This window comes from Rhinichthys klamathensis, unplaced genomic scaffold (assembly GCF_029890125.1).
Source record: "Rhinichthys klamathensis goyatoka isolate OS25496 unplaced genomic scaffold, OSU_Roscu_1.1 h1tg000298l_1, whole genome shotgun sequence".
Taxonomy (NCBI): Eukaryota; Metazoa; Chordata; class Actinopteri; order Cypriniformes; family Leuciscidae; genus Rhinichthys; species Rhinichthys klamathensis.
Genome location: NW_026606817.1, coordinates 734,745 through 759,092, shown reverse-complemented (window position 1 = coordinate 759,092; position 24,348 = coordinate 734,745). Strand labels below are relative to the sequence as shown.

The 24,348-nt window shown below is 44.6% G+C and overlaps 1 protein-coding gene across 17 annotated transcripts in view; it reads right to left on the bottom strand.

Moving 5' to 3' along the window:
• nrxn1b (neurexin 1b) overlaps nucleotides 1–24,348 on the bottom strand; it is a 148,499-nt gene that overhangs the window by 74,352 nt on the left and 49,799 nt on the right. For 13 of the 17 annotated variants that reach the window (XM_056270173.1, XM_056270178.1, XM_056270179.1 and 10 more), the window contains 4 exons: nucleotides 23,838–24,279; nucleotides 14,231–14,614; nucleotides 12,719–12,922; nucleotides 6,271–6,297 (listed from right to left, as the gene is read on the bottom strand). In XM_056270173.1, coding sequence (XP_056126148.1) covers nucleotides 6,271–6,297; nucleotides 12,719–12,922; nucleotides 14,231–14,614; nucleotides 23,838–24,279 — 1,057 coding nt within the window. The remainder of the gene's footprint in view (nucleotides 1–6,270; nucleotides 6,298–12,718; nucleotides 12,923–14,230; nucleotides 14,615–23,837; nucleotides 24,280–24,348) is intronic. The other 4 variants (XM_056270175.1, XM_056270180.1, XM_056270183.1 and 1 more) reach the window with 1 other exon arrangement.

The following is a 24,348-nucleotide window of genomic DNA, read 5'->3' as shown; positions in this document are numbered from 1 at the left end:
GAAAGGCCATTCAACCGAGACTGCACTACTGTCGGTCACAGAAGCCCTGCGGATCGCAAAAGCTGCTTCCAAATCTTCAGTTCTCATTCTGCTGGATCTTTCTGTTGCCTTCGACACTGTGAATCATCAGATCCTTCTGTCCACCCTCTCATCACTGGGCATCAAAGGAACTTCCCTCCACTGGTTTGAGTCCTATCTCACAGGTAGGTCCTTCAGGGTTACATGGAGAGGCGAGGTATCCAAAGCACATCAACTGAACACAGGGGTTCCTCAGGGTTCAGTTCTTGGACCACTCCTCTTCTCCATCTACACCACATCACTGGGACACAGGCACATGGTTTCTCTTACCATTGCTATGCTGATGACACCCAGCTCTACCTCTCATTTCAACCAGATGATCCCACAGTAGCTGCACGTATCTCAAGCTGTCTGGCGGACATCTCGGCATGGATGAAGGAACATCACCTGCAGCTCAACCTGGCAAAGACTGAGCTTCTCGTCCTCCCTGCCAATCAGACTCTACAGCACGACTTCACTATCCAGCTAGAGTCATCCTCAATCACCCCATCAAGGTCAGTCAGAAATCTTGGAGTAATATTTGATGACCAGCTGACCTTCACAGACCACATTACAAAGACAGCTCGTTCATGCAGGTTTGCAATGTATAACATCAGGAAGATCAGGCCTTTCCTAACTGAGCATGCAACACAACTTCTCGTCCAGGCCCTGGTTATTTCTAGGCTTGATTACTGCAATGCTCTTCTGGCTGGACTTCCATCATGTGTTACCAAACCTCTACAAATGATCCAGAATGCTGCAGCCCGCCTTGTCTTCAACGAGCCCAAAAGGGCCCACGTCACTCCTCTGTTCATCTCCCTGCATTGGCTACCACTCGCTGCTCGCATCAAATTCAAAGCTTTGATGCTTGCTTATAGATCTACCACAGACTCAGCTCCGTCCTACTTTCACTCCCTACTACAAGTCTACGTCCCTACCAGAAGCCTACGATCGGCCAAGGAGCGACGGCTCGTGGTGCCATCACAGCGAGGCACTAAAGGGGGTCGCACACCGGACGAGAAGCGCAGTGCAGCGCCGCGCCACGTCTAGGACAACTCCAGGTATCGCACACCGGACGTGCACATTCTAATCGCGCGAGCACAATTTTGAATCAACTCCTGGTAGAAGAGCTGCACGATGTGTGTTTTATCTTGATTTATTATTTATTTTTTTATGTTCATTGAATAATAGCTGATGTTTGAACGTTAATCAAGTAAAAGTGTCTATCACGTTGAGTCTGTTATTTTGTTGTAACGTTATCCGTTGTCTAGGCAACTATGTCAGCTAGCGTTTAGCTAATCCGAGTGAAAACAGCACGGGGTGAAGCCATGTACATTAACGACGATTTGAGACAAATAATTGTAAATTTAATATAAAACTACGCAAATGGCGTTCTGTGGCGAGGCAGGGTTTTGAACAAGGTCCTGAGCCGTAGCTGGGCGCCGCGGACAGACGCCGAATGGCGCCGCCGGTGTGTGTACACTCATAGAGAATAATGTGTTCGAATTTTAAAGACCTGGCTCTGCGCGACGCGGCGCTGCGCTTCTCGTCCGGTGTGCGACCCCCTTCAATCACTCTCCAGAACATTCTCATTCACGGTTCCATGCTGGTGGAATGATCTCCCCACCCTAGTCCGTAATGCAGAATCCATGACAGCATTCAAAAGACAACTGAAAACTCATCTCTTCCGTGAGTACTAAAAAAAAAATTCTTCTCTTTTAAATCTTTCCTTTCCTTTTAAATCTTCCCTTGTCTGGCTTTTGCTACTCTGAGCAATGCCTGAACTTTGTATTTTGAGCACTTTTTGCGTCGTTCTTCCCTCTTCACGATGACTCGCTTGCTTTAGTCCTCAGATGTAAGTCGCTTTGGATAAAAGCGTCTGCTAAATGACTAAATGTAAATGTAAATGTATGATTAATAATAAAGTATGAAAATAGAATTATTAAACACATTATATATGGCATTTATATAATAAAATAACATTATATAATAAAGCATTTATTTATAGCTGTATTTATAAACTGCTTTTTTAACATTAATATTAGTTCCCCTAGCCTGTATTTGGTCCCCTAGTGTCCAGAATTTTCAATCTGTGTAAACCGAGCTTTGGCAATTTTTCTCTTCTCTGCTGCTTAGACGCGCTGATCTTGAATCTCCTCCTTATTAAGTCATAAGGAGGAAAGGTTACCTCCCTTTTCTCTGCTTTGCCCGCCCGGAGAATTTGGCTCGCTCATGAGAAAACGAGCTAGGAACAGGAAGTACGAACGCGCCGGCGCGATTTTAATTTTTCCTAGAGAAATAGCTTTGAGATTTGAGTTTTTCCTCGAGAGATATCATGGCTTGCAAACGAGCGAAGCATGGCAGTTGATCAGTGTTCGGATGTACAAATGAACACAAAAGCATTTTTTAGTTCCTTCATACGAGCCTCTGAAGAAAACATTGGGTTAATTTTATTTTCTCTGAAATTTTATTTTCTCTTTATTTTCTCATTTCACTGACGACTGTTTCCTCAACTCGATGAACGTCTGAAAATAAATCGATCGAGCTACCAAGCAACAATTTCTGATGTGTAGCCTAATTGTTCAAGTTCAGACAGGTAAGTTAATCTTTCTCTCAAAATCGTTCAATACTGTTTATGCATCAGTAAGTCAAGCCAGTGACTAAAATATCAACTTCACATCGTTTCTTTTAGTAGGATGAAAATAATCTTATTTAAATTCTGAACAAATTATACAGAAAGCGATCAAAGAACAATCTTTCCACACAGCGCTTATCTGGACAACTCGTTATGAAATCAATGACGCACGTTACACTGCACAACGAAGCTCTTACTGTATGTACATCATCGTGTTTGCATTGGTGAAAGCATTAGAGAGAGTGCAGAAACTGCGTTGCAAAGATAAGATCTTCATGCTCGCGATCAACAGACTGTCATCTGCTGCTCAATGCTCATCACGGCTATAGTATCAGATCTAAATACTTTAAAAACTTCTCACGATTCGTTAATCTCGATAGCTGTAATAGTAAAAACGTATAATAGCTGTAGTAAAAGTATTCAAGAAAGTTTCGCATGTAATACATAGCTATTTCATATGCAAGCATGTCAGCCAATCACAGCAGTGGGCGGTTACACTGAATCCCACAGCAGACACGCCCCTTCAAACAGAGCGTTCAAATCAGAGGCTAAAATCAGGCTAGGAAAAATGCCTTTTATTTCTAAATTATGACTATTTTCGATCTAAAAAACATACTAACATTATAAGGGCAACCCAGGAAACATTATAAAATAATAAAATAACCCCATGTCAGGGGACCTTTAATGCTTTATATTGTAAGAACTGATTTTCCTGCTAAGACAAAAGCTGAGATAAAACTCACCATAAAGCAATAAAACGCACCCTGGACAGAAGATCGCAAAGACAGAGCACAGGAGATTGTCTTGTCCAAACGTTTCTCCTACCTTATCTCTGCATCCCCCTCTCCCTCTCCCCCTGAGTCAAGTCACCAAAAGTTCACTAAGAATGCTTATATATCATATATGATGTATCTTGGGAATCTATTGTTTTTCCTTTTCGTGTTTGGTATCATTTTAAGTGTCTCGGTGCGATTGGTAAAATGGTCTTAATTTCATTGCAGTCATTGGTAATATGAGAAAGATTGAGGACTTAGGAGAATCCTGTGTTCCTCTTTGGGTGATGTTTCTTCAAAACATCTCCTCTCTCCCCCGAGACCAGGTGCTACCCCCTGGGGTACAGGAACTGACCCAAAACACACTGGAAAAATATTGGTACAACCCTTTTTCTGGTCTGGGTATTTAAAGTCCCACTCCGATCATATTTTTTAGCTATTTTTAAACATTCCCAGTGGTCTTTAAATTATGATTATGCCATTTTTAGCCAAAATCACAAAACCTGTGCCGTTTTCTGGGACTTCGCTTCAGCAGAGCGGCAGTAGCTCATTAGAAATTCGCCTCTGCGTTGTGGGCGGAGCCGTTGGCACGGAGGCACGGGGACGACCCTCCCCCTCCCCATTGCTGAGAGCTCTGTCTCTCCCGCTAGCTTACATCCCCAACCTGTCAATACCGGTGCAACAAAAATGGAGAACAATATTGGAGCTATCCAGCCGTACAGTTTTGAGCCAGATGCCAGCTCGGACGAGGAACAAGACGACGTACATAGATCTAGTCGTCTACAAGTGGATGTATCAGAATGGTAACGTTATTGTTTTTGTAATCTCTTGAATTGACTATTTCAGGCCAATAACTCCTAATAACATGTTAGTAAATAAATATGTTTGTGGACATGCTCCAAACATTTAGTCAGATTAACCTTTTTGAAGTTTTCATAGCTATCACACAAAGAATAAATCATAGTGCTGCAGAATCAAGTTTAAATTTAAGTTTACTTATAGAGCACAGTATGAGCTTGTGGCCCCGCCCAGTGGAGTTACTACGTCACAACTCCAGTCTATTTCAAACGGCATTTTTGCGTCTGCTACTGATTCACAGCCATTTGAATGTAGAAATACTCAGAAATACAACTTTGAGCCTATTTTTCTAAAGATATGTCCTCTAACATAAGAAAAATGCCACAAGAACATGTTAACACCTAGAAAAACATTATTTTCATCGGAGTGGGTCTTTAAGGCTAGGTAACAGAGCAATCTTTGGGAACCTGTAACCAGAAAAAAAAACCATGCAGTAATGTGTCAGTGTTATCCCCTTGGAAAGCTCTCACACACTACTGTGTGTCTCTGTCAGGAATGCATTGCTTACTTTTAGAATCATCTTTGAGTAATTGATGTCATGCATTTATTATTTCTGAATTGGCTTTTAATCATTTACTTGTGAAATTGGCACGGTACATTTTTCCTGACAAAAATAAATGTTAACCTTGAATATTCTGAAGTTTTCTGGAATCATTATTTCTAGTAGATTATGTGTAGTCTGTTGTTCCCGCAAATCTCTGTCCAGGATAGATCACACCTAAGGCACTAATGAATGGAGCATGGGGCACATCATTAGACCTTCTGATTCCTGACTATCTCCTAACTTAGCATGTTGTACGCTGCAACTATTGAGAAAAATTACACCTATGAGTCAGCAGTGAGCGGCCGCGTAGGGTAAGATAGTTTGCACTGCACCCTCTGACTATTTTAGGACTGGCTAGTTTGTGATCGTGAGCGCACACTCGCGACGTGACGTCTCAAAGCGACACCAGGTCCTTAATGAACGAATATTTGAAATTATGAAATGGCCAGAATAATCAAAGATCTAAATTAACTCATAATCAGTATTTATGACTGTTTTCTAATAAGAAACACAATCTAAATTTGATTAACATTCAAAATTGGAGTCAGATTAAGCGTAGAGCTAAAGTATTATTTAAACTAAATTCCAATAAATTAAGTGAACTTCACTGGAGCGCTGAAAAGACATACACGCATTATTCCTTCGACCATACCATTGGATTCCGGTGTTGGGCCAATGGGTGGACCTTACAATATAATGATGAATTAACTGTTTACTAATGCTTAACTAATGATTAATAGCGTGCAGTTATTATAAAATGTTACCTCATATTTTGCAAAACTTTATTAACAATACGGGGCAATCCATGTTTTCACTGTTATATGGTTAGTGGCGCTATTAAGCATATTTTAAAAGAGTACAGAATCTCTCAATCAAAACACAGGCGAAAAAGAAGCAGAAACAATGATAGAAGCATTGCTGACGCACATGTTAAATAATACGATCATCAAACACTCAACAGAATATAAATTAAAACTGACTAATGTTACTGAATGAAATGTTGAACCCATGAGTCTTTGACAAAAATACGTTTTTCTCAGCTTTATGTTCAAAATGTTTTTTTATTTTATTTTTACCCATTCAAGTGTTTATGAAAAAAAAATGCATAAAGCTAGAATATAATGTTTTTGTTCTATTCTTTTGATATATTGTATGTTTAGATAGTCATACAACAAAATATTTTGGGTGCCATAAAAATTAACTACTATTTTAAAAAAAGAGTTAAAGATAGTGCTGTAATCGACACAATAATAGATGTTCTAAACACAAGTCATTTGTCATGTCGAGCATTAGTTATTCAAACATTAAGCGAAATAATCTTTCACTGTAATCTCCCATTGCACAGGTTAAAAAAATATTCTATGGTAAATGGAAGCTATGAAAGAAGAGAAAGTGTCACTTACTCGTGGTACAGTTTATCCTCTCACAGTCTAGATAGGGAAGAATAAAGGACATGTAAATTCTGCCTTCAAAGTAACATCTGCAGACATAGAAGCACATAACCCACTTCTCTGGGGACAGACACACAAGAACACCAATGACCCTGATGCTCACGCATGCCATTCACCCAAATATACTCCAGTGACATTGAAGTCTAACTGGAAATATTGTCCAAACAATACCTCTGAATGGGAACATTGCCCTCTTTTCATTTTTTTTATTGCCACTTTCCACAAATAGGGTGCAAAACATTATGTCACTCCCTGTCTAGCCTATGCTCTTATAGACAATGTTTGAAGATTTGCATTTTTAGCACTCTCATGTAATTGCATCCTCAGGATGAATGTCTTGGTTGCTGTGATAACCCTCTTTCCCTGATGGAGGGAATGGAGATGTTATGTTGATGACTGTCAAATGGTATCACTTGATATTTGCATGCCGAACCACTCCCCCATACATACGGGTATATAAACTGGTCGGCAGTTCCCTCATTCAGGTTTATGCTGAGGAGCCGAGACGGTGTCCTGGCCATTCAGCGGGATGGTTCAGGGTTGTGGTAGGAGGGATATAACGTATCCGTTTTCATCCATCAGGGAAAGAGGGTTACAACAGTAACCAACAACATTATGTCGATGACTGACAATTAGGGTCCATATGGAAAGAGCCACAACTACTAACTATTTTATGCATATTTTGGAGATGCAGATGCTGGCAAGCTGAACGTCCCCTATTGGCAACTGCTCTTTTTAAGTTGTAACCTACTCAGCGCCCCACATAAGCCCAAAAACTCAGTCCTTCATGCCAACCAGGGTGGAAGGGACAGGGCTTATCATGGAGATGTTCATAGCTGTTGTTCCTTTTGTATCTTTACTTTACAGGAAGAGTGCTTTGGCTCTTTTTTGTGTGCCATGACCAGAGTGTTAACGCTGGGGAAGCGTACCTAGTCCATATGGACAGGAATGCTACAGATGCCACCTCCTACCAGTAGGGAGGAGCATGTGGAGATACACATATGGACTACCCGTGGGGCAGTGCTACATATGGAAATATCTCTGCGGTAGGTCCTACCTAGAAAGGGATGGAACTACTACAAATGCAAAGACGGGGCAGAGCAGAATCTGCCAAGGGAAAGACATGGGTTTACAGACAGGGATACCATACCGTGGAAGTATATACATATGGGATTACCGGAGGGGAATCACAATGTATTGGGCATCCAGCCCAGTACAGGGGCTGACTGATCGGGCATGCATCTCAAGTACTGTGCCTGGCGTCGGACGCATCAGCCGCGTCTGACTACCTAAGAATGTTTGGAGGAATTTAATCCAGGGTTCGCTGACTGGGGAACTCACTTGGAAAGCATAGAAGGCTCAATACTGAGTCTCAATACCGGCAGGAAATGACGGGTGTGTGTGCACTAACTTAAATTCCGAGTATGGGTTGTCATACATGGCCTTCACGTCATGTCACTTAGAGGGGAATGGCACTGCAAGCAAGACACCGAGCCAGCGTTACACAGTTTACATGTTTGTACCCAACAGTGGAGTTCAGTGTCATCTTCCCCTCCAGAGCCCACTCTCCAATGCAGCTATTGACATCTGATCCTCACTCGGAGTGCCGGATAACATGCTGGGTCCCTTGTGAGAAGGACCTGTACCATCACCTGGCAGCTCGACGGCACATGACATTCTAGAGGTGCGGGAGGTCGTGGGGATTGGCCCAGTGGAAACACGCCCACTGTAACCCTCAGTTCTCCCGGAGTGTTAACCATACTCGCGGCAGGCTGGGTAACATCAGAGTAGACTTTAGCCTTCACAAGGAAGGAGAGACATGACCACAGTTAGGATATGAACCATACACGAACGCCGTCTCAGTATGCTCTCAGTCTGATAGGCATCTTTAAATAGACGTTCGCTGCCCGTGCTTGCTGTTTCTAAGGAAATCTGCTCTTTTGTGCTATTTTATGAATGGCGAAACCCGCTGAATGAGCCCTTTCACCGGCAAGAGAAATCTCCTCTGCTGCATCTCCTCTCCCCTCTTTTTCTTGAATGTTGCTTTGGTGACTGTAAAGAGTGATCGCTATTCGCAACCGCCCGGCTCCGAAGCAAAAATCTAAATGAGTGAGCTGACGTTTAGCTTATATACCCGTACGTACGGGGAGTGGCTTGGTATGTAAATCTCACTCGCCAATTCCATTGGCCGTTTTTCTACTTCTCAGAGGTGATTGGGGCTCCCAAGTGACACCCCATTTGTCAGTCATCGACATAACGTTGAACGTGACAGACAGACAGGGAACTGCTGTTGTACATTATGGTTTATTTATAAGTCACTTTGGATAAGTGAATAAATGTAAATTTTATATCTTCCTGTTCATTTCAGATACATTTATATTGGGCCAGTGGGTCACCTTGAAGCCAGAATCTCCCTGTTGCTTCAATATAAAATAGTGGTCTAAAGTGGTCTTTCCCTTACTTGTTTATTGCATCCTAGTGCACCCTATTCATGGAAAGTTCCAAGTGGTTTAGAATAATATTATATGCATAATACATAATATGGCATGTTCTATAGAGCATCATACCATTGCTTAGGCTGTGACAACTGGATGGTAAACTGCTTGCCAGTGCTAAAAAAAACAGTAAGTTTGAATGCAGGCAGTTGATGAATTAGTTGTAGGCTTTTTTTGGGCTGAAATAGAGATTGCTTAAATATTTACTGAATCCCTGAATAAAAAGTAGGGAGGAATGTTTCTCAAGTGTCCATTGAAATCAGTATGTCAGTTTTTAGGTACAGATTTATTGAGATATTTCATCCAAGTTCACCAGAAGCAAGTCTCAGCCTATAGTGTACCATCAACCTCAGCAGAGAAGTGGCCGCACACAGTCAAAGACCAAAGCTGGCTCATCATGAGAGGAAATGCTCTTACTAAACTGACACTGTAAAACCTTTGAATCGTTTAATTTAGGTGAATTGTAGACTGTGTATATATCAGGGATAGTTCAAATTTTTAAATTCTCTCATCATTTACTCATCCTCATGCCATCCCCTATGTACAGTCCTGGTCAGAATTATTGGCACCCTTGGTAAATATGAACAAAGAAGCCTTTGAAAATGTATCTGCATTGTTAATCCATTGTTAAACCTCCTTTTGCCCAGATAACAACTCTGAGTCGCCTCTTAGAATCCCTGATGAACACCTGACAAGAGATCAGAGACAATTCCTCTATACAGAATCTCTCCAGATCCTTCAAATTCCCAAGTCCTCTTCAGTTTTCAATATGGTTCAGGTAAAGGGACTAGGGTGGACATGGCAGAAGCTTCATTTTGTGGTCAGTGACCCATTTTTGTGTTGATTTTGAACTGAATATGCTGGAGTGAAACAAGAAGTCATGGCTGGACAATTATATGTTCCTACACTCTTAAAAATAAAGGTGCCAGGAAGAACCAAAAAGGGGTTTCACAGCGATCCCATAGTAGAACCTTTTTTGGTTCCCCAAAGAACCTTTCACTGAAAGGTTCCTTGAAGAACCTATTTTTTCTTAGTGCCATAAAGAACTTTTTTCAGTACTGTAAAGAACCATTCTCAAAGGTTCTTTAAAGAACCTATAACAGTTCTTCATGTCACTTTATTAGGTTCTTTGTAGAACCATTTATGAAAAGGTTTTTTGACACTCATAGTAAACAAACATCACTAAGCAAAATGATGTCCAAAAGACGTCTTTTTAAAGTCTTTGTCACAAAAGTCGGACGTTGAAAAGACGTCCACTGAGGAGCCAGAATGAAAGTTTTTATGACGTTTTTTTTGACGTTTTCTGCACGTCCGATATAGACGTTCATGGACCCTCTTCGTACAAGTTTAAAAACTAGTTCAAATGTGGCCATTGTGGACATATTTTTTTTACATCATTTATGGTCTCATTTAGACATAATTACTTTGACTATTGCTGTCAGATGATCTTAGTGAGAATTAGCAGAGGTTTAGATGTTGATATTTGTTTCATTTGAAGTGTCACCATTGTGGTGATCAGCGTTTGCTTTAGTTGGGCTCTTGGTCCCCTTCATTTTTACTTTAGCTTTTCTTTGGCTGTTGTAACTGTGTGTTTGTATAACACAATTGATGTTGCAAAGAAAGCCAAGAATATGTAAGACCAGGTGTTATCAGCTTCATGTTGATGGTGATGAAATCATCACAAAACAAGTATCTAATGTTGACAGATACTTTGGCATTTCTAGTCGCCTATATCTTTTGGAACTGCAATATTGGTACCAATAGCGTTTATAATATCACTTATTTAGAGGTGGATACAAATTATGTGTCACAATGTATGTGAGTATGTGAAACTTGTTTTGTGATGATTTCATCATCATCAACATGAAGCTGATAACACCTGGTCTTACATATTCTTGGCTTTCTTTGCAACATCAATTGTGTTATACAAACACACAGTTACAACAGCCAAAGAAAAGCTAAAGTAAAAATGAAGGGGACCAAGAGCCCAACTAAAGCAAACGCTGATCACCACAATGGTGACACTTCAAATGAAACAAATATCAACATCTAAACCTCTGCTAATTCTCACTAAGATCATCTGACAGCAATAGTCAAAGTAATTATGTCTAAATGAGACCATAAATGATGTAAAAAAATATGTCCACAATGGCCACATTTGAACTAGTTTTTAAACTTGTACGAAGAGGGTCCATGAACGTCTATATCGGACGTGCAGAAAACGTCAAAAAAAGACGTCATAAAAACTTTCATTCTGGCTCCTCAGTGGACGTCTTTTCAACGTCCGACTTTTGTGACAAAGACTTTAAAAAGACGTCTTTTGGACATCATTTTGCTTAGTGATGTTTGTTTACTATGGGTGTCAAAAAACCTTTTCATAAATGGTTCTACAAAGAACCTAATAAAGTGACATGAAGAACTGTTATAGGTTCTTTAAAGAACATTTGAGAATGGTTCTTTACAGTACTGAAAAGGGTTCTTTATGGCACTAAGAAAAAATAGGTTCTTCAAGGAACCTTTCAGTGAAAGGTTCTTTGGGGAACCAAAAAAGGTTCTTCTATGGCATCGCTGTGAAACCCCCTTTTTGGTTCTTCCTGGCACCTTTATTTTTAAGAGTGTAGTCACACTGGTGTGCTAAAAAATGTTAATATGAAGGGGAATATATTTGAGGCTTCAATAACCAAACACAGCGATCATGACGGTAATCCATACGACCCCAGTGGATGAATCAATGTCTTCTGAAGTGACACAATATGTGTGTGTGTGAAAATTTGTGTATGTGTGTGTTTTTTTTAACTATAAATCATTGCTTTATCATTGACCTGAATCCTATATAAAATTGAAGAGGAGAGTGTATTAACTTGGACTTGGGAATTTGAAGGATCTGGAGAGATTCTGTATGGAGGAATGATCTCTGATCTCTTGTAAGATGTTCTCCAAACTCATCAGGCTTTATTGGAGAAAGCTCAGATCTTGATAAAGGGATGTTGGAATATAGGTTATCATTAATTGTGGCCAATGTGTAGTGGAGAAAAACATTTATTTCATAAAGAGATTTTTTTAATTCAATGAAAGGTTCGATTGTTGTGAATTTTGTTAATAAAAAGTCAAAATTATTAACAATGCAGATTTATTTTTACAGGCTTCTTTGTTCACATTTACCAAGGGTGGCAAATTATTCTGACCACCACGAGTGTATTTCTTGCAATTCTGACTTTCCCCCCCTCAGAATTGTGAGATATAAACTCGGAATTTGCAAGAAAAAAGTCAGAATTCTGATCCAGGATTCAGCGGAACTGGATCAGATCAGCGAAATCAGTTTTTTAGAAAAGTGATTTAACAATGTAATACCTATGATAATATACTTATTTCACTGATCTATAATAAATCTATTGGTTTAGATGTATACTTGCAGAATGAAGCTGACACCCCAGTGCAGAACAATGAATGCAAACAGCCATGTAGGTCACAGCGTAGAGGCTACAGCACAGGTATAAAGCAGCCTTTAGACATGGCTAAATCATGTGGAAAACTTTTGATCTCTAAAGTTCACAGCTTTCCCCTGTAAATGTATAACTCAAAGCAAAACTGAAGGCACAGAGTGTTCATGCTCTGAGAAACGGGTGGTTTTCTGATAGGAAAGGCAACAAAGAGGGCTGCTATCCAACACAGAGCATTCTCCTTTAACACAGAGCACAGCTGAGGTGTTTGAGTGTGTATGGAGAGCTGCAGACTCTGAGCATCGAAGGGCTCTTTATGTCCACCTTAACGACAACAGTGTTTGTGTGTGTGATGCTGCAAGTCGTGTGTCCATGACAGCACAGAGAAAAATTAAAGTCAAGTTCTGGTTAACTTTGTGTGCATTTGGTCACAGTTATGTGATAGGTTGCGTTTAGCATTGATACCTAGATTAACCGTGAGTCGGACACGACTTGTCTCCAGCTCCAGACGCAGTGTGTCTGTGGAGTCTCGAGAAGTGGTTGCCATGAGAACGCCGTATGCCCGCTGGGATCGGAACCGTAGTGATACATCTTCAGCCTCTGTATGCATAGCTACAGATAACTGGACCTTCATGAACTTACTGCCATCATAACTGAGAATGGTGGAATCTGTGGATGAGAGGCAAAGAGGTACTGTAATGTCATTGATCACAAATGTTTTTTTCCCTTTTCTATAAAATAAAAAATAATAGATTTTTTTCAGGTAAAAAAAGACAAATAATTTATCTTTCCACAATGGAAGCGAAAATGCTGCATGCAGACTATTGACATGTGGAGTGATATGTGGAAAAGGGTTGGACACCCCTGAAAAATGTGTTGGATATGTTCATGTTCATGATAGTTCACAGTGCATTAACAATGTTAACAGGTGCAACTTATGATCTTAAAAATGTATCAATGTAACAGTGATTGGATGGGTAACGTTTATGTGCTGAAATCAGATGATCAGATCATTTCAGTTTTCCTAGGACAGTATACATGGGAATACAAACTTGGTGACACAGTATGGGATAAGATTAGTCTCAAAATTTCTCACAATTCCATTAAAATTGATAAATGTTGCAAACAAATCTTACCACCCACAACCAAATGCCATTCAACTTGTGTCTGCGAAATTCAATATTTAATTAAAGGGTAACTAAACCCCTGGTCAGAGCCTGACTCCACCCACTGGCAATATTTAAAAAATGCTGGAAAAGTGGGCAGAGCCCAGCAGAGGGGGGGCGTGCACCTGAGACGGGTCTCTCTGTAGGCAAGGGCGTGGTGAGCTGGTGCCTGCTTACATCACAGGGCACCACAACTTCCAATAGGAAAATTCAACTGCAGTAGCCACCGTTCAACCTGAAGAGGGCAGCACTCAGACATTTTTATACCATATATTGTAGAATTAAAACACTTTATACCCAAATGTCAAAAAAGTTACTCGAATCAATGAACAGCACTAATAAAGCCCCAGTCTTACAGATTATTAATTTTAAAAAGTTGGTTTAGTGTTTAGTTACCCTTTAAAGACAAAAGAGAGATAAAAGGGTTCAGAGCATGGATGTCCAGAATCAAAAACTTAATAGGAACACACAAAACTTCCTTTCCCTAATAAACATGACCATCCAAAGTGAACAGATACTGACTAGGACATCATCGACAATCTATATTCTTATTACAGATAAGTGGTTCCAATCGACAAATGCTGAAAATGTGTATTTTAATTATGGATGGAATACCAACTGCATATCAATAAAAAAAAAATGTTGGAAAAGGAAACTGAAGACAAACTCTGATAGAATAAACACTTATAAAAAATAACAAAAATGTAACAAAAAATCTCCGTCTAATGAAATCATATTACAATACAAAGTTTCGTCAATATTTAACAAGAAATAATAAGTATTAGGCATTTAAAACAAGCACCAGCCTCACCTCTCTCACAGGAGCGACCAAGATAGCCCGTCCCAGAGCAGTCACACACATAACGGTTCCATCCTTCCCTGCAGATTCCATTGTTTTGACAGGGGTTACTGAGACACTGCTTGGGTGCCTCTTTACTGCAGGAGGGCTTTACGCCTGCTGCTTTCTGAACCTCTGCTATGCGGCGGATATCTTTGCTCTGACCATTGATGAATAGGTCACGAATGCAGCCTACATAACCATAATTGAGCAGAGTGGTCCACACCTCAGTGGGAAACACCATATCAGCTGTATTTTCCGGCAGTCCTCCTAGATACAGGTTATCATCCAGGTCAAGAATCTCACTGTCTCCTGGTGCATGGTATGGTGTGCGAATTCCGTTGATAGAGATAGTACCTGCAATTCAACAAAGCCAGAGAAAAATTGTGCGAAGAAAATCCTGTTATGTAGAGAATGATTTAAAGCATCAGTAAGACAAGTCAAGTCACCTTTATTTATATAGCACTTTTTACAATACAGATTGTTTCAAAGCAGCTTTACAGTGATAACAGGAAAATAATGCAACAAAGTTTGTTTCGGCTGTACAGCAGACCTAGAAGAAAATAGTGTCATAGTCCAGCTTAAGTAAGTTCAGTGATGGTTCATTTCTGTTGCAAAAAAGAGATTAATTTAGTTCATTTATCTATACAGGCACTCTGGAGAAAACGTCTCGGTTACTAACGTAACCTCGGTTCCCTGAGATAATGGGGACGAGTGATGTGTCTGCTAGACACTATGGGGGAAAACTCCTTTTTCTCAGATTATTGAAGCCTTTAATTCTATAACTCTGTATCTGCGCGAGCCAATCGGGGCGCATCATGCCGAAACGAGTGCAGAGCCCGCCAAGGGGGAATCTGCCAGTATAAGCAGCTCGTCTCGCCATAGGATTCAGGTTAATTCGACTGAAGCGATGAACGCCATGTCGTGTAACACCATAGCACGGCCATCCACACAAGGCCATGCTATGGTGGGTAGGCCTATCAAAACGTAGCCAATGCGAAGGCATCCACTATCCAGCGGGACAATCTATGCTTCGTGACCGGAAGCCCCTTGGTGCGGCCACCGAAGCATACAAAGAGCTGCTCTAAATGCCTAAACAGGGCAGAGCACTTTATATATACTCTTAGGGACCGGACAGGGCAGAGTTAGTGTAATTGTCGCTTGTCTTCCGAAGCGTGCCATGCCTTGAGGACGACCTTGGAGTTGTTAGGCCCAAACTCAAGGCCTCACTTGACCGATGCTAACGCTAGCAGGAGTGCAGTCTTAAAGTGAAAGTGGCCGTAGCTCGGCTGACTGTAGCGGCTCAAAGGGGAGCCCTTTGAGGGCCCTAAGGACCATCGATAGGTCCCAAGAGGGTAAGGTAAGAGGATGAGGCGGGTTGAGCCTCCTTGCCCCTTTCAAGAACCGAACAACCAGGTTGCTTCTACCCAGCGATTGGCAGGCCACAGGAGCGTGGTATGCTGCTATGGCCGCCACATAGATTCTGAGCGTGGAGGGGGTGCTACCCGCATCCATTAGCTCCTGTAGGAAGGAGAGCACCAGCAGTACTTCACATGAAATAGGGTCTTGGTTCCAGACTGAACACCAGTCAGAGAAAACAGACCACTTTAGGGCGTAGAGGCATCTCATCGACGGGGCTCTAGCTTCAGAGATAGTATTCAGGACTCTCTCTGGGAGGTCCGTAAGTTTCCATTGCGGGGCCCTATGTGGAGGGTCCACAGCTCGGGTTGGAGATGCCAGATTGTCCTGTTCGCCTGGGAAATTAGGTCTTTCCTCAGGGGAATTGGCCATGGGGCTAACTGCTAGCAGCTGAAAATCGCTGTGAGAGCATCCATTTTTGATGAACGCAGCTTGCGTGGGCGCAGCCCTAGCAAGTGGCATGCTCATTGTCGCTGAGTTGTGAAACAATCGCAGGCGAAAGATGCTCTTTAGAAAATGGATATGATCAATGAGTTTCACCTGATAGGCACAGGGGAGAGACATAATTTTCAGTTGCAGAGCTGTCAGCGCTGTGCTTGCTCTAGCAAAGGAGGCAGCCCTGTGGAATCCCCTTGCTGCAGGGAGAGTGAGATACGCAGGATATAGGCTGGCGTGGGCTCACTTTCCCCGGTTATCTCAGCCCTGTGACTCCATTGTTTCTCCATCTTAAGCTTCTGAGAAGGAGAGAACGGTGGAGAACGGTGGAGAACGAGGGGAGGAGCGCTTCCTCAGGGCAAGCGGTCCGCGAATGTATTGAGGCGAGGCTCGTGCACTCCCAGCAAGAGCTCTAGTCTTGGAGCTCAATGGGGAATCCCCTCGCTGCAGAGAGAGTGAGACGCGAGGGGAAATAGACTGGTGTGAGCTCACCTAGTCCCGTTCATTCAGCCCTGAGGCTCCATTGTTTCCATGATCGAGAGAGAGAGAGAGCGTTGGAGAACGAGGGGAGGAGTCGCATTCTTTAAAGAAAGCGGTCTGTGAACACCGCTTTCTCAGTGAGAGCATCAGTCTTCAATGATCGCAGTTTGAGGTACGGTATAGACGCGGGGAATAGACCAGTGTGAGCTCACTAAAGCCGGGGACACACTTAACGACTGTAATATTTTTTTATGTAAGATTATTTTAATTCAAATTATATTATGCTCAGAGTCGGGTTCAGTCGGTGTTCACAGTCGGTGATTAAAATCTGCTGCAGTCGATGGAAACAGTCTGTAAGTTTGTTCAGTCAGTCTTAGAATGTTTCAGCTAGTCGTTAGGTGTGTCCCTGGCATTAGTCCTGTTCGATCAGCCCCGCGTCTCCATTGTTTCTACGTCTCATCATTGAGAGAAAGAGAACGTTGGAGAACGAGGGGAGAAGTCGCTTTCTTTAGAGAAATCAGTCCGTGAACGCAGCAAGGGGAGACTCGCGCTCTCATAATGAGACCGTCAGTCTTCATTGAACGCAGCTTGCAGGGGCGGGCCTGGCAAGTGACACAAGAATATGCTTTATGAGTCTCATCTGATAGGGAATCCCCTAGGCAAGGCAAGGCAAGTTTATTTATATAGCACATTTCATACACAATGGCAATTCAAAGTGCTTTACATAGAAGAAATTAAAATAATCAAAACAAATAAGAATAATTAAAACAGTTTAGAATAAAAAATCAAATAAAGTAGTACTGGTCCACCCCTATCTGAGATGGAAGAGATTGAGCCGGTTTACGGTGCCACTGGACCTCTAGCCCAGGGACGTACTCTGCTGGGGTGGTGCTACACCAGTAATGCCCAGCGGGGCCCCCACAGAGCACGCTTCGTGTGCGCTGTCTGCTGCCGTTACCCTTAACGACGCTCTCAGCGACTTCTTATACAGCAGTATAACTTACTCCTTCACTCGCCTCATCGGAGTGAAGACTCTCCCGCTCTCCTTCAAAATCTCTTCCAGAGATTATAAAAATAAGTAAATAAATAAATTAGAAATTAGAAAACAAACAAAGACAAAACCAGTACAGTAAAAACAGTCGGGCGGGGAATAGCAGGGACAGTGAGGCACGCGGGGAATAGCCACAGGGGAACGGTGAAACAGCTGCAGCAGTGCCGAGTCAGCTGGCTGGGGAGCTCGCCGATCAGTCAGGCTGCTTGCCGCTGTCTGCTTTAAATGCAGAGCAAGATTCAGCTCCTTCCGCTGCTGGGGCTCGTCCAACGGTGAGAAGGCTTCTTTTGGAGAATCAGCGAGAGATGAAGGTCGTCACTGAAGGAGAATAAATCTGAATCCTATGGCGAGACGAGCTGCTTATACAGGCAGATTCCCCCTTGGGTCTATTGGTCTATTTCCCCCTCTGCACTCGGTTCGGCAGGATGAGCCCCGTTTGGCTCGCGCAGATACGACACATCGCCATAGGTTCATGCGGTTCCCACTGCTCAGCCAATAAGCGCGCGCAGATCAATGCGCTGTTATGGCTGTGCAGTAGCACTGCGTTATTGAATTAAAGGCTATTGAATAAAAGGAGTTTTCCCCCAGAACGTCTAGCAGACGCAATACGAGTGAACGTTTCAAAAGGGAACAGTGATGTCATCGTCCAGCTCAGTTCAGATCTCATATAATGGTGTAAATGCAGGCAGATCAATAATATTGTTGAATATTATCTGGTAAGGGAACCTTCCTGTAAGCACATCTTTATTCTTAATATTCATGCAAATATTTAAATACTCATGAAAAAAAAAAATACTGTGTCACTCTTATCTCGCTCACAGTGTGAGGCCAGGGTAACAAAATAGTTTAAGCAATTACCAGCTCTCAGGATGGAGTGGAAAACACAGCTGGAGGTCAAATCTAATTTTCTGCATGATATCGCAAGGCATTTTGGCCAGAACACTTGCTAACAATAAGCAAATCAAAAACAAGCTGCTGTTCAGCTGTTGTGTTGTGTAGCAGAATTAGGTGAGACTAAAGGGGAGTATTCTAAAAATGCTATACTTCTTTCTACGCTTGGGTGATAGCATCCACTAACCAGTGAGCTAACCTCTGCATGGAGACGGCCTTCCCCTTCTGCTGGCCACCGTAACAGACAATGAGCTGATCTGAGGTTTTGAAGCTTTGCGTTCTGTCAATGTAAACCCGCAGGGCGCCGACTGGACAGAGAAAAGCTAGGGCTGGGTCTGCCTCCTCCTGGGGCAGCGCTTGCAGGTTCACTACCTGATCCACGAAGGGAGTGGTAGGAACCTTGGGCACATATCCGAGCCGGGGTCTCAATATCACGTGAGAAAAGCCCGGCCCGAACTCTAGGCACGATTCGTCGACCGAAAAAGCCTGCAGATCCCCGACCCTCTTAAAAGAGGTCAATGCCAATAGGAGTGCTGTCTTAATGGACAGGATATTAAACTCCACTGTCAGCAGAGGCTAAAAGGGAGGACTTTGAAGAGCTCTCAGTACCAGAGCTAGGTCCCAAGAGGGTACAGAGTGCAAAACACGAGGTGGATTTAACCTCCTAGCACCCTTAAGGAATCTGATGATCAGGTCGTGCTTCCCTACGGACTTACCTTCTACTACATCGTGATGTGCGGCTATTGCGGCAACATACACTTTGAGGGTGGAGGGAGACAGCCTTCGCTCCAACCCATCTTGCAGGAAGGAAAGCACGACTCTGATCGGGCAAGTTCGGGGGTCCTCCTGACGGGAGGAACACCACTCGACGAATAGGTTCCACTTCAACGCATAGAGGCGCCTTGTGAAGGGGGCTCTAGCAGAAGTGATGGTGTTTACCACTGCCTGTGGTAGATCACCTAGAACCTCCGCGTCCCGTCCAGGGACCAGACATGGAGTTTCCAGAGGTCTGGACGCGGGTGCCATAGAGTGCCCCGTCTCTGAAAAAGGAGGTCCTTCCTCAGAGGAATCGGCCAAGGAGGGACTGTCGCGAGGAGCATGAGTTCCATGAATCAAGTCCTGGTGGGCCAATACGGTGCCACTAACAGGACCTACTCCTCGTCCTCCCTGACCTTGCACAGTGTCTGTGCAAGAAGGCTCACTGGGGGAAACGCATACTTGCGCAGGCCCCGGGGCCAGCTGTGGGCCAAGGCGTCCGTGCCGAGGGTCCCCTCGGATAGGGAGTAAAACCACTGGGAATGGGTCGTGTCCGGAGAGGCAAACAGGTCCACCTGTGCAACTCCGAAAACACTCCAGATCAGCTGAACCGCCTGGGGATGGAGTCGCCATTCTCCTGGCAGGGGAGGCAACCGTGAAAGCTCGTCTGCCACACGGTTGAGCTCCCCTGGAACATGAGTGGCACGAAGCGACCTCAGATGCTTCTGACTCCATAGGAAGAGGTGGGAGGCGAGTCGCGACATGCGGCGGGAGCATAGACCACCTTGTCGGTTGATGTACGCAACGGTCGCAGTGCTGTCCATACGGACCAGTACGTGCTTGTCTTTGAGAAGCCCCCTGAGGCGGCACAAAGCCAAGCGTACTGCTTGCAACTCTAGGCAGTTTATATGCCAATGCAGCTGGGGCCCCGTCCACAGACCCGAGACTGCATGCCCTTTGTACGTGGCCCCCCACCCCATGGCAGAGGCATCTGTGAAAACCACAGCATGCCTGGAAACCTGGACTAGGGGCACTCCGGCCCGTAGAAACGCAGGATCCGACCACGGAGAGAAGGTTTGGCGACAGTGCGGGGTTACTTTGACCCGGAACGTGCCGCTCTGCTACGCCCACCTCGGGACTCGATCGTGAAGCCAGTGCTGGAGCGGTCTCATATGTAACAGGCCGAGCGGCGTTACTGCGGCTGCCATATGCCCCAGGAGCCTCTGAAATTGTTTCAGTGGAACCGCTGTCTTGCCTCGAAAAGACCTGAGGCAGGTGAGCACTGACTGGACGCGCTCCTCCGTGAGGCGCGCGGTCTGGGCGACCGAGTCCAACTCCATACCGATATAAGAGATCCTCTGCACGGGGCAGAGTTTGCTCTTTTCCCAGTTGACCTGAAGCCCCAACCGGCTGAGGTGCCGGAGCACCATGTCCCTGTGATCGCACAACACCTCCCGCGAGTGGGCTAGAATGAGCCAGTCGTCGAGATAGTTGAGAATGCGAACACCTTGTTCCCTCATGGGAACAATGGCCGCCTCCGCGACTTTCGTGAAGACACGGGGCGACAGGGCCAGCCCGAAGGGTAGGACCTTGTACTGATACGCTCGACCCTTGAAAGCAAACCGTAGAAACGGTCTGTGACGAGGAAGAATCGAGACGTGAAAGTACGCGTCCTTCAGGTCGATCGCTGCAAACCAATCCTGGGGACGGATGCATTCGAAAATGCGCTTCTGCGTGAGCATTTTGAACGGGAGTTTGTGCAGGGCCCGATTCAAAACTCGCAGGTCCAGGATTGGCCGTAACCCACCGCCTTTCTTGGGTACAATGAAGTAGGGGCTGTAAAACCCGGACCTCATCTCGGCAAGAGGGACCGGCTCGATCGCGTCCTTCGCCAGCAGGACATCGATCTCTTTCCGCAGGACAGGGCATCCACTGACCGCACACGGGTGAAGTGGACGCCCCTGAACCTTGGAGAACGGCGTGCAAACTGAATTGCGTAGCCGAACCGAATGGTGCGGATGAGCCATCGGGACGGACCCGGAAGTGCTAGCCAGGCTTCCAGGTACCGTCCCAAAAGGCCCACCCGAACCACCGGCGTACCCGCGGAGGGGCAGCGAGGTGGAAGGCAGGGACCCGGCTCCAGTGGCAATATAGCCACTGGAAGCGGGGTCTGGGCGAGCTGATCGCCGCACACAGCTCCTGCAGCAAAGCTGGGTCGGGATCACCCGCCTGCAAGTCATGGAGTGCTTTAGCCTGATGGACTTGGAGCAACGCCATGGCATGCAGGGCGGAGGCGGCGTCTCCACACGCCATGTAGGCATCCCCGGTCAGACCAGAGGAAAACCTACAGGCGCGGGAGGGGAGTGAAGGGGCACCCCGCCAGGAGGAAGCGGTCTTCGGACACAGTTGCATCGCGATAGACCGCTCCACTGGGGGGATTCCCTCGTACCCGTGCTCCGCCCCGCTGTCCAGAGTGGTAAGGAAGGAGGAGCGAGGTTGTCTCCGCCTGTACGCCAGAGGCGCCGACCAAGACTTCCTCAACTCCTCATGCACTTCCGGGAAGAAAGGGACCGGAGCGGGTCGTGGGGCAACAGCACGGCCCGCTCCAAGACACCAATCATCCAACCGCGAATGTTCGGGACCCGGTGGAGGGTTCCACGTGAGCCCGACATTCGCGGCCGCCCGTTCGAGTATAGCAGCCATTTCCGGATCCGGCTCAGCCTGAACCGCCACACCCGAAGGGGGCAGTCCCGCCGAGTCATCACCAGAAGATGACCGCTCTTCCTCCGATGCCGCGATCGACATCTGATCCTCAGGTGGCGCCCCGAAGGAGACAACCAGAACCGCCCGAGGGGGCTCCGGCCGCCCCACCGGAAGCGCCGATGGCAACATGCAGCTAGAGGCGTGAGGCGCCCGACAGTCTCTTTCACCAGTCGCTCACCAACAGGATTCACCGAAGTAGCCGCCTGCCGAACTGAACCGGCAGACGAACTAGATCGAGGATTATCTGAAGGGACTCCCCCGTGTTTCAGGGTTCTCAGTCTCGAACATAGCATCGCCAGAGTCATATTCCCGCAATGAGTACATGACTCATCCACCAACGCTGACTCAGCGTGCGCTAAGCCCAGACACGTGAGGCAGTGTTTGTGGCCATCAGCCTGAGGGAGAAGTCGACCGCATCCAGAAACGCATGGGTGAAATGACATCCTGAAAAGGACATGAAATACCCGTGATGCTTTTTTAGAAAGAAAAAAAGCTCTCTCACACGCGCCGAAGTGCCGAGGGATCACCGCGGCAGACACACGGGGAAACTGCAAGCCTGTGTGCTGCACTCACTACCACCAGCCGTGAAAACGGCTCTTTGAAAAAAAAAAAAGAACTCAAGCAGTAGCGGGGGCGGAGACCGCTGAAGCGCCGTCACATCAGCGAGGGAGAGAGAACCGTCCTTATCTTCCAGTTATAGGCAATTTCAAACAGCAGCTCAGGAACACACTGTTGAGGCTCCGAAGCAAAAAGCATTGCGCAATGTTTACTTCCGCCTTTTATACCCGCGCTGGTAGGCGGGTCGCGGAATGCAAATCTTGCATGCCAATGTCCATTGGCTCATTTTTAATTAACTCGAAGGCAATAGGCTCCCTAGCGTATTTTACTGTGGTGGGTTGATGCTGCAGAGTATACAAGGCCTGAAAGATCTGAATTTCACTGTGCAAATCTGTGCATTCAGACAGTAGAGAAAGTTTGTCTCTGAAGTGTACTTAATAACAGATTATTCAAACCATTTTAACATTTTACTTCCATGTTTTTCTTTTTAAGCAGTATTTTTTTCTCACGCTTTTATAGTCTGCATTCTAAAAAAGTTTTTCATAAAGTTCATTAATGGAATTTCCTATAGACAAATATAAAGTAAAAATGAGTGAAATGACTACTACTAATTATATTCCTTTTTACCGTGTATATCTGTGCATATGTTTAAGCATGTATAGCTGTAACGTGTAAGCATGGACAAAGCAGAGAGGGAATCCAGATTCAAGCACACTTCCACAAAGAGAAGGCAGGAGAACAATGACAGAAATACACAAACAGCAGTAACGACCGACAAACAACAACTGAAGCACAGAGGTTTAAATAGACAGACTAACAAGGGGCTAATGAGAGACAGGTGTTGGTGACTGATGTCATGGGAACTATTACGGGCAACTATGGTGACAAACAAGGTACAAGGCAAAACAGGAACCAAACACAGGAAGTGAACACAGAAACAATGGGGAAATAAGAATTCACTTTACCATAAAAGTCCTACAAAACACAAGACAGTGCAGGGATCGTGACAATAGTATGTAGGATGCAGAGACTAACGACAAACCATGCTTCTAATCACAGGTGAAGAGCTGTTGTTCCAACCACACAAGGTTGTGACGCTGTTTGTGAATGGTTGTTGGAACAGTATTTTCAAGAAACACCAAATTGCTCAACTACCATCGCAACAATGGCTAACAATGGGAAACACACTCCTGTTAAGCAGTCATCTTATGTCATACACAAACTTACCTGATTTTCCATCCCTCTGGAAATCCACATGATACCACTCCCCATCATTCACTTTTTTGTTCACAGCCAGTGTCTTGGTTGTGCCTGATCCCATATCCAGAAGCAGGTACAAAAGACCATCCAGTATCTCAATGGCAAAGAAGTCCACCTTCAGTGTGAGAGGGCTCTTGGTTTCTTTGGTCTGTTGCGTAGGTTTCCCATGGTTAAAGAGCAGAAGTCCATTGGGCTCAGTGGTGCGGAAGTCAAAGGAAATAGAACCGGTCTTCTTAGTGTTCCATTTAAAAAGTGTGATGAAGGATTCGGGTGTCTCAAACGTGATGGGATCTAATGCGACAACATTCTCACACTTGAAGGAAACAACTCCATGGATCTTTATTTTGGGGTCTCCTTTAAAGGCCAGTCTCGACAGCTCCAGCCGAACGTCATTGTTTTTATATACAACCTACAGATATAACAATGTCAGTTGAACAGAAATAATCTGAGAAACGTCTGATCTAAACTGTGTTTGCAG